Here is a 10,650-nt window from a genome sequence, read left to right as displayed (position 1 = left end):
GGAGGAAAAGTTGCCTAATACTCAAGCGAGGAAAATATTACCAATGGCTCTTCCTCCTTTTCTCTGTCATCCTAAGTAAGCCTGTGAGGCTAGTTGAAGCTGGAAACCCACACGAACCTATGTTATGGAAACTTATTAATGTGGTAGAAAGCAAAATTATACAAACCCGAACAGGACCCGGACTATGGAACTTCACTGTAAATTTAACTTCATTGCTTCCATTTCCCGATCCTGTCAGACTTTATCAATGCCATGCATTCTACGTTTGTCCGGCATCTAACCCAGGGAAATCATACTGCAATTACCCAGAGCACTATTATTGTGGATATTGGGGTTATGAAACCATAGCATCAAACTGGATCCCCACACCTCAAGACAAAAATATAAAAATGGCGTGGGGGCCTCCGGGATGCCAGAAGTCATCATGGCAGAAAGAAAATGTACCAGCCCCTCAGTATGTAAACAAAGATGTCGAAAATATACCTAAACCGAATTGTAAGTGTAACATACTAAATATCTCTGTTCAAAACCCTGAAGCCGAATATTGGCTCGCAGAAAAAATATGGAAAATAAGATTCTGGGAATCAAGAGCAGATAGAGGAAGTATATTCAAAATAATTAAGGAAAGAAGTCCCCACGACCCAGCCCCCATAGGGCCAAATAATGAAATCAAACAGCATTCACAGTCCCCGCCTACAAATAGAAAAAGTCCCAATACTACTCAGTTAACCAAACAACAAAAACCAGCCAAGCACCCTCAAAATACCCCTGAGAGCTTTCAGGCAAGAAACCTAGCTAGCCCCGAAAATCGACATAGAGATCCTTTTTGGAATTTGATGCAAGCATCGTACCAGGCCTTAAACAAATCCAGACCGAATCTAACTGAAGAGTGCTGGTTATGTTATAGCGTAAAGCCACCCTATTATGAAGCTATAGGAAAAACCAATAAAGTCCAATAGTCCGATGGAACAAACCCACGAGAGTGCCCCTGGAGTGAGAAGAAAAATTACACCCAAGGAATCACAATACAAAGTATAACTGGAAAAAGGAAATGCCTGGGAGCAGTACCTGAACAATACAGATTTTTGTGTAATAGTACCATTACTAGACATACAATCGAAACAAAGAAAAAGGAATCTAACAAGTAGATAATACCCACTTCCGGGGCAAAGTGGGTTTGCTCAAACATAGGATTAACGCCTTGTTTATCAATTAAAGTATTAGATACATCACAACAATTCTGTGTGCAAGTTATGATAGTTCCACGATTAATGTATCATACCTCCGAAGAGATAATGAATTATTTCGAAGGGGACCTAAGCAGACAAAAGAGAGAACCCCTAACTGCAATAACAATAGCGACTTTATTAATCACAGGAGGAGTGAGGGCAGGCACAGGTGTTACTTCTATAGTCAAAAGCACTGAAATTCAAAAGCTACAAATGGCCGTAGACGAAGATCTGGGGCGAATAGAACAGTCCATTGAAAACCTGGCTACTTCAGTTAAATCACTTTCAGAAGTAGTGTTACAAAATCGAAGAGGACTAGACTTATTATTCCTTAAAGAAAGAGGATTATGTGCTGCACTGAAAGAAGAATGTTGTTTCTTCGCAGACCATACCGGAGTCGTAAAAGACTCTATGTCCGAACTCCAAAAACGATTAGACCAACGGAAAAAAGATCAGGAAATGAACAAATCATGGTACGAAGGATGGTTTAGTGCCACCCCTTGGTTAACAACTCTGTTGTCTGCCTTAGCGGGACCCCTAATAATAATTATTTTAGGACTTATGTTTGGGCCATGCATTAGTCGGTATGTATTGCGGTTCATAAACGAAAGATTCAATATAACCAAATTGTTAATTTTAACAACTAATGCAAGATACCAAGCTGTGCCCGAAAAAGATGAAAATGAGTACTGCGAATGCAATTCTAAATCACCAGTATATGATTGTTGCTGTGCAAAAAATGGAATAAGATTTTGTGATTGTTATAGTAGATGTGCATGGTGCTGGAAGAAGATAAAGGAGGAGGAAACCAACATAGTTTAATAAACAATAGAGGTTCAAAAGAAGAAGGGGGGAGTTGTTAAAAGCTGCAAATGTTTATTAAACTATAGAGGTAAATGAGTTCTCCTCTGCGATTGAAAGGAGGATGCGCTTGCAGAATTACGCCATATATCCAGAATCATATGAATTGCCAAAGATATGCCTTCGTGGTTTATGAAATATGTATCGCCAAATATGTATCGCTTCTGCCCGCTTCCGTTTACAAGTTATGTAAGTAGAGAGATAGTATACCAAATATGGAAAAAAAAGATAAGGGTCATGAACAGGACAAGAGAGGAAGACTTCTTACTTCAGCCTCGACGACCACCAGGAGGCAGAGAAAGACCTCCTAGCAACAAGATGTACATGCGCAGAGGGAACCACAAGCTACAAGCAGAAGAGCAATACAGGAACAAGAAAGCAGAAGTATGAGAGTATAAAAAGACAATGGTTTGGAGTATTAGGGTGGCAGTTGGTGGAGCGGAGACTCCCCTGTCACCCAGCGCTGCTTTTGCTCACATTCTACTTGCCTAATCATTAATAAATTTCATTAATTAAACTAAGAGTGTATTGCCCTTTTGTTAAGAACTTTTAACAGGCAGTGAGCGGCAGGCGGCCTCCCTGCCGTCCCCCGGCGCAGAGCCCTGGGGTGATGGGCGGAAAGGACTCCACTACTAAATAAGTAGTAAAGTAGGTACGTTTATTCCAGCGCTGGGACGCACGGGGATAGATCCTCCAAACCATGCGTGCCGACAGCTGCATTCAGCTTGGTATTTATCGGGTTACAAGTTCCATATTCATTAAGTTTCTCAATACGCCTATACATATTCATCACCTAGCCCCGCCCATCCTCACTTCGTATTATAATGAACCCGAAAGTCATTTACATCTTCGTTGCGCGTGCGCAGTATTGTCTCTTGGTTTTTGGGTGGGGGTCTCCGAGGGTCTTCCTTGATGAAGTCAGGAGTCTTCCTCATCCTGAACTTTTCACCTTTCCTCCCTGCTCATGCTCTTTATACCCTTGCCCCGGGTTCAAGCTTCGAGACTGGTTTGAGCTAGTTTTGGGTTGAGCGCAGGATGTCTGTCTGAGACTCCCCCTGCCCTTATCAGTAGTCCCTTATCTTTTCTTCCTGCCTTGGTATGCAAACCAAGTTAGATGCATTGTTCTTAACAAACTAATTCTTCTGCTTCCCATCCCCCTGATTCAGTGGTGTCCCCTCCTTTCCCCCTGCCAACATCAGCACACACACTGCTGCATCCAGCACCAAGGGGCCAGGGCCTGGGCCTTAGGCCAGGCTGGCTGTGGCCGGGCCCAGGGACAGCCATGGGCCAAAGGCAGCTGGGCTTGCAGACTCTTACTGTAGCTTGGTGACCACCAGCTCCTCTCGCAGGAGGAGAAGTTGCCCCTGGCTCCTCTTGGGGCTGCGGCTCAGAGCCACGTCCCCACTGAGAACCTTCCTGCAGAGCAGAGGGCGGTGGCCGTGACAAAGGCGGCTCCTTCTGCCGTGGGACCCGGCTGTGCTGGGGCGGGCCCTGGGGCGGCACTTCCTGCCCGGACGGCCGGTGCTGGCTCTGCACTGGGGAGCCCAGAGCTGGACACAGCCGAGGCCAGGCCTCATCTCCCTGCACCTGCTGCCAAGGCTTTGCCTCCTGCAGCCCTGCGTGCAGTCGGCTGCCTTGGACTCTGTCTCAGTTTGGAGAAAAATTCTCGGAGAAAACCACAAAATTTAGGGTGCTTTTCTCTAACGAGAGAGGGCTTCAGGAACTCCCCTTTCTTCTGCCAATGAGAGAAATTGATACCAGCGGGTGGGAAAAAAACCCAAACCTGTTTATTAACAAAAAAAGTAAAGGTGTGCGCAAGGCTCAGGAAAAGAAAGAAAAAGTAAAACCTGAACTTTACACTGCCCCCCGCCCCCCCACCCGGCCGCGTGGCCGAGAGGCAAAGGCGGCGACTGCCCTTCTTTTGTCTCTGGGGGAAAGGGGGAGAAAAGAAGAAAAGAGTTCTCAGCAGCTGGGAACTTGTTGGATTTCTGGCGTGGGTCTTCTCCTTGCAGCAACTGAAGTCGGCGGATTTTAAAGTCCTTTCCTCGTGTTGGTTCAGCTCTTCCGAGCTCTCGGCTTCGACGCAGTCCCAGCGGCTCTCCAGACGGGCCGAAAAGAAAAATAAACAAGCCAAGCCAAAACATTTCACGGAAAAAATGCAAACAAACACCGAGAGGATTGCCGGTACAGCCTCCAGGCTCGGGGAAGGGAGGGGAAGAAAACTTTTTTGCTTCACGCTAGCAAAAAACCAAAGCAATCCACCAAAAGGAACAATGCAGCGTCCCGGTGCGGAGCACCCGGAGAGAGAGAGATGGAACAGAGCCCGCGCAGGAGCCCGAGGCTCCCTGCCCCAGCCCCGGGTCTGTCTGAAAGCTACAGCAGCTGTTCTCTGGGCATAAAGCAGGCAGTGAGGGAGTAAAGCATCACCATAAAATCAGCCCAAGACAAGAAGCCTTTTAGGCTCAAGCTGGGTCAGGGGAGGGGGGTCAGCTTCTCTCCCAGCTCTTGAGCACAAGGTGAGAAAAGAGAAAGGCCGTTAGCCATCAACCCTCTGAAATGACACATCGTAAGAGAGGGGCAAAGGCACAGTTTTGAGAGGGATGTAGGCAGCACCGAGAGCAGACCACTCCAAGGCAGGTGTGCAACACGGCAAATGCCACAGGTTTTCCTGTGGGGGAAACAACTTCAAACAAAACACAACACAAAGCCCAAAACATCATTAGTGTTTGAATTTTGTGCCATTTCTGGCTGAGAGGAGCTGCTGTGCAGTGCTGATGGCCTCTTTCTGCACACTGCTGGTCCTTGCTCATCTCAGGGGTCTACAAAGGCAGAGGAAGGCTTCTCTGTGCTCTTGCCTGGGCTGAGACCAAAGAGCCTTGGGGTGCCCTGTGCTGTTAGCAGGAGAGCGGCTGAAAGCCACCCCGAGGCAGGCAGCCCTCCGCTTCCAGGCTCCAGAGCTACCAGGGCAGAAAGCTATAGCTAAGCTGTATTGCATTAGCACCTTGTTGAGCTTGTCTGTCCTCTGGCATCCTTCGGGGCAGGCAGTGGAAATCTGAGCTGCTTTCTTAAGGAATTGAGGCTTTGCCCAAACTGGGGCCTTGCTGAAGGCAAAGGCCGAGGAAGGGCTCTCACTTGTGCTGCCAGTGCCATGGAAGGCCCCCAGAGCAAGAGGGCGTTTTTGGGTGCAGGGATCTCATCTTCACAGTCTGGCCTCGCAGCTTGGCCAAATGCACACGGACATCCAGGCACATTCCAGCCCCTGACTTCCACTCCAAATTTTTACATTTTCTACAAGGAAAATTCCCATTTGCCTTCTGCTTGGAAGGTCATGGATTGCCTTGGTTGATGGATTGGCAGAAAGGTTCTCTTCCCATGGAAACACTTCCTGGCAGCCTGAAACTCTTCTGCCCACTGACAGCCCATTTGGTGCCACTGGATCATGGGAAGTCCAGTGCAAATGCATCACCATCCTCTCTTCTGGGAGGAGCTGGTTTCACAGCCCGGCCTCCTGACACCATGCAGATGGTCCCTGAAGGGAGGCTGTGGCTAGCTGGGGCTCATTCTATTAGGCTGATGCCTTTTCCTGGTCTTAAAATCAAGAGCCATACACGGTTAGAAGGGGAAAAGGGATTTTACCTTGGTCTTTATTTTAAGGATCCTTAGGTGCACACATCCAGGTCATATGCATCGAATGCATCCCACTGAATATGCCCCAAAAGATCTGGTATAACATTTTACTAATTAGCATATCTATCAAAGATTCCCCAATGAGAGGCTCAAGTGAGCCCCTCTCCCCAAGGAGCCTTCCCCTGGATGGTTCCATCTTAGTTTATAAAATGTGTTCTGGAGAGGACCTTGGGGTCTGGGGCACACTGATCCCTAGCTACGAAGCTTCTAAAATGTTTAGTCTCTTAGCTTGACAAACAAGTCCAAGAATGGAGGGAAAAAGCACTGAGAATACAGAAGTTGTAAAAAAGGTGTAACAGGGGTATGAAAGAAAAGGCAAAAAATCTTCATGGCATCAGGCCAGGGAACAAACAAGGTGAGCAGAGGAAATTACCTCCAGTCGCACCACCGGACCTTTAGATTGGATCTCTGGGAAATATTCCTTCCATGAAGAGAATCTCAAGCTTGGGAACAGGCTGCCTAGGGGAATGGCTGAGTGAGCAGCCTCAGAAAGGTTTAAAAGTCATGTGGATGTGGCATTTGGGGATGTGGCTGACGGGTGGAGTAGGCAGTGTTCAGTTTGCAGTTGGACTGTGTGATCTTCAGGGTCTTTTTCGAGCTCAATGACTCAAGAGATTGAAGTGTAGCTCAAGCAGTGTGGAGTCAAGGCTTAGACTCCATGATCTTCAAGGCTGCCTTCCGACATGGGTATCAATGAGCTTGCCAATGGAGGGCAGCTGCTAAGAAAGACAAAAGAAAGAGCAAAGGAAGTTCTTTGAAGAAGTTTCACTCAAAAGCAGCCTCAAGCAGGACAGCAGGGCCACTCTGAGTGGCTGAGCTGGGCTGGGCACAAAGGGTGGGGCTGGCCTGGCTGTGATGTGCTGTGGCTGCTGTGACATGACGGGGGATGTGCACAATGGGGGCAGCTCTAAAAGGCTCCAGCAGGTAACGCTGGCCCTGTATTGCTTGGGCAAGCGGTGAGTGCCTACGTGGTGGGGAAGCTGGGCTGGGGACAAGGGCCGGGGCAGAAACGCTGCAGCCGAGGCTGGGTTCTCCCCCTGCATGCAGGGACAGCCCCTGATGGGAGAGCCTTGGGCCGGGCACGGTGCTGCTGCTGCTGTTGGGGCAGCAGGACAGGCCTTGCTGCCTGCCAGCTGTCTGGGACGCTGTCCTTCCTGCCCCCAGAGCCCTGCGCTTGCCGTCCCTGCTGCCCGCGCTGCCAGCTGCCTCCCTCACAGCCCCACTCAAGGCCTTCTCTCCGTCCTCTTGCAGACCATGCATTACTGGGTATTCTGGTTCTTGCTCTTGCAAAGCATTCTTCAGTACCCACAGCCCGTGGGTGATGTTTTGGATGAGGTGACGCATCTCAGCATGGAGGTGCATGCGATGCACCTGGAAGTGGAGAGGATTTGTCTGGAGTGGGAGGTGGAGCAGCTCGCCCTGAAGCAGAGTTGGCAGATCCTCGCTCTTGCTTGGCTCTTACTTGTCTTGACCCTCTGGTTTATGGAGATGGAAAGGAGCCTGTGGGGAGAGGAGAATGAAGAAGGAAATGTGGATGCAAATGAAGAAGATGATGTTGGAAATGAAGTAGATCATCGTGTTCAAGATAACATAGGAAGGATGCTAGTGGAGCACATCCAGTGGCCTGTACAGGACCTGCAGACAGGCTGCGAGTGGACAATGGACCTGATGGACAATTACACAATTTACTTTAGACACGTCTTGACCAACAGTTTCTACCCGGTGCTGCAACGAGCCATCGGGGTGGGCAGTGCCTTCGAAGGTTGGAGTCCCCGTGAGCAGGATTCTGTGTACCGCCTGCTCATCCCCATGACTCCTCCTCGAGGACACACCTTCCACCTGGAGCAGGACACGGCAGGGCAGAGGCACGGGAGGAACTTCCGTGTCCGTGTGCAGCTGGAGTGCACCTGCAGCAGGGAGCAGCAGGGCGAGAGCATGCTGTGCTTCCTGCACCACCCGGAGGAGGAGCTGAGGAGCAATCAGGATCGCAGCCTCCTTCACACCCTGTGCACGGGCTCCTACCTCGATGTGCACAAAACGGCCCGCTGGTTCTACCAGCTGGTGAGAGCCATCTGGCCAGCTTTGCCTCAGTCACACACCTGGCATTTAGTGCTGCTGCCCTCCAGACGCTCCTGCCAATTCAAGGTGACCAACGGCGCAGAAAGCTTCCGCATTGAGGTGCTGTTCGGGGTGCGGCAAGGTGCCTCAGACATCTTTGTGAGCAGCCAGCCGAGAGGTGCCGGAACGCCAAGGACAACGTGGCCTGAGACCTACGCCGTGGCAGAGATGAAGTTCTTCAAGTACATTGCCAGGCAGGCCCCCCCTGACAGCTTGCACCTCAGATGCCTGCAGTTCTTCAGCCGTGTTCAGCTGGGCATAGGCTTTCCCACCTATACCATCAAGACCATTGTCATGCACCTCCTGAACACCAGAGCCGTGTCACAGTGGCGCAGGAGACATTTCCTGAGCAGACTGATAGATATCAACAAGAGCCTGCGCTTATGCCTGGTACAGAAACGCCTCAACCACTTCATTGTGGGCAACCAGAGGCTTCCTGAGGAGATCAGTTTGCCCCCAGATGTTCAAATGGCTGAGCCACCCAACCTCTTCCATCACCTGGTGATGGACCCGGGTGCCCGCTCCCAGGCCATAGGGGAGTACCTGGATCTGCAGCGCCACATCACAGCAATCCTTAACCCCAGCCACTGAGAGAGCTTCTCCTACACAGAGCTGTGCTTGTGCTGCTGGCAGCAGGGAACCACCTCCTAGTACAAATCTGGTCCTTTCAGGAGAAGAGGATGCGTGCCAAGACTCTGGCAAAGGTCCCACGGCCTCTCCTGCCACCTCAGCAGGTGGAGGGCCACAGGAGGCTTTGTTCTACCTCCTTGTATCATTTCATTTTCCAAAAAAAGTCACCCAGACCCACAGGAAGCCCTACTGGCATAGGAACTTTCCCACTCCTAAGGATGCACATGAAGAGAGCACATGCCTTCCATGCGTGGCCAAAGTCACCAAAGCCAACTTGGAACATGCAATTTTTGCCGGCCCTTGGGAAGGGCCAAAAATGAGAGGTTGAAAGAAGCGGGAAGGTGGGAGAGAAAAAGCAAAAAGAAACAGGGAAAAAATGAGTGAGAGGAAAATTCAGCACTGCTTGCCCAGGATCACTCAATGGATGGTGTCTCTCCCTGTCCCCCAAAGGGACACCTTTAGGTCAGCATTGGACCAGCTGTGTTGGAGCTGACCTGAAATTTTGTATTTATAAGAATTTCGATTTGTATTTCACAGATATAGAGATATAGAGAGTATACATATGATATATTATCAAGTTTATGAATTGTCATATCTAATAGCAAAAATATCATTTAAAACACAAGCTACTCATATAAATAATATCAATGATAAGAAAGATGTAATTATTATATCATGATAAAAATAATTAGAAGGAGTTAAACAGGTAATTCTGTTTAAATAAAAACAATATAGCAGCTATTTAGTGCCACTGTCTGTTGAGATACAGAGCAATGCTCCATAGTTAGTGCGTTTATGAGCGGCGAGCCAGAAACGGCTTTGTTCTTGATTCAATAAAATGCAGTCTTACAGAATCTGGAGCCTGCAAGGTTTTATTGATCTCCGCCAGACCTGGAGTATTGGTAAATGTCACACGCTGGGAATCTGGGCTCTTCAACAGTCTCCTTGAACTCAACCAAACTGACAGGTTTTAAGTGGTTCTAATCAGAAATTAAGGTCCCAGCTGGCCTGGGATCATGTGATCACAGAACAGCTTGGCTTGAAAGGGTCCTTAAAAATCCTCTTGTTCCAAGCCTGCTGCCAAGGGCAGGGACACCTTCCACTAGGCCACGTTGCTCCAAGCCCCATCCAAGCTGGCCTGGAACACTGCCGGGGTGGGGCAGCCACAGCTTCTGCGGGCAGTGTGGGCCAGGGCCTCAGCAGCCTCCGAGCCCAGAACTTCTTCCACATCTCCAGCCTGAGGCCGCCCTCTGTCAGTGGGAAGCCGCTGGCCCTGGTGCTGTCCCTCCAGGCCCTTGGAAACAGCCCCTCTGCAGGTCTCAGGTGGGCCTGGAGCAGAGAGGGAAAGGCCGCAGGAAGGCGGCCCCGGAGAAGCCCTTGGAGAGCACTGGGGGCCAGCAGTGGCACCATCAGGGCAGCAGGCAGGGCCTGGCACGGCTGTCGGGGCGGGAGGGCACAGGGTGGGCACTGAGGCCCTGCCAGCTGCAGCTGGGAGCTCTGGTGTGTGGCCGGCAGAGAGCCGTGGGAGATGGGGCAGCAGCGAGGACACGGGGCTTGGTGGCGAGTTAGAAAGCAGAGAGGAGCTTGAGAATGGTCACTGAAGGATTAGGGCGTCTCCCTGTGCGGGAAAAAATGCACAACACCAGAGGTTTATGCCTGGAAACCACACAGAGGTGCGGGAACTCATGCCTTCTGAACAACAAATCAATATGATTACACAGAAGCTTCTCATTGTTTAAAATACACTCCACTCACACATCTCACAGCCTTGACGTAATACCCTGCTTGCACACTTTGCTTACTTACACATTCTACCTACTTCTACCTAACTTCCACAGGTCACTTACTTGGACATTTCACAGCTTCTACGTAACACACTACTTATACATCTTACTTACACCTTTTACAACTTTTACCTAATACACTACTTACACATTTTGCTTACTTATCTTACACATGTTACTCTACCTATACATTTTACAACTTATCCCTAATACAGTACATATACATTTTGCAACTGCTGTGCATGAGATCACACATTGCTTGATTGGTCCCTCTATTTTGTCCATGAGCTCTGCATGCACTTTTCAGAAGATATGATTGGTTCTAACCCAGTGCAGCACAG

At 49.5% G+C, this 10,650-nt stretch overlaps 2 protein-coding genes across 12 annotated transcripts in view; one reads left to right on the top strand and one right to left on the bottom strand.

The window, feature by feature from the left end:
• The window catches only part of LOC116437867 (T-cell activation Rho GTPase-activating protein-like), a 633,784-nt gene extending 627,984 nt beyond the window's left edge, over positions 1-5,800 (bottom strand). For 6 of the 11 annotated variants that reach the window (XM_032096174.1, XM_032096173.1, XM_032096168.1 and 3 more), the window contains exon 1: positions 3,408-3,884. The gene's annotated coding sequence lies outside the window, so the exon portion shown is untranslated. Of the gene's footprint in view, positions 1-3,407; positions 3,886-4,067 lie in introns of those variants that run through there. The other 5 variants (XM_032096176.1, XM_032096177.1, XM_032096169.1 and 2 more) reach the window with 4 other exon arrangements.
• A 940-nt stretch (positions 5,801-6,740) lies between these two features.
• On the top strand, positions 6,741-8,864 carry LOC116437866 (inositol 1,4,5-trisphosphate receptor-interacting protein-like 1). Its single transcript, XM_032096167.1, has one exon. It carries the CDS (start codon positions 6,819-6,821, stop codon positions 8,484-8,486), a length of 1,668 nt encoding a protein of 555 aa, XP_031952058.1. The 5' UTR covers positions 6,741-6,818; the 3' UTR covers positions 8,487-8,864.
• The last annotated feature ends 1,786 nt before the right edge of the window (positions 8,865-10,650 follow it).

The sequence above is a fragment of the Corvus moneduloides genome, chromosome Z, assembly GCF_009650955.1.
Source record: "Corvus moneduloides isolate bCorMon1 chromosome Z, bCorMon1.pri, whole genome shotgun sequence".
Lineage (NCBI taxonomy): Eukaryota > Metazoa > Chordata > Aves > Passeriformes > Corvidae > Corvus > Corvus moneduloides.
This window is presented reverse-complemented; position numbering and strand designations above follow the sequence as displayed.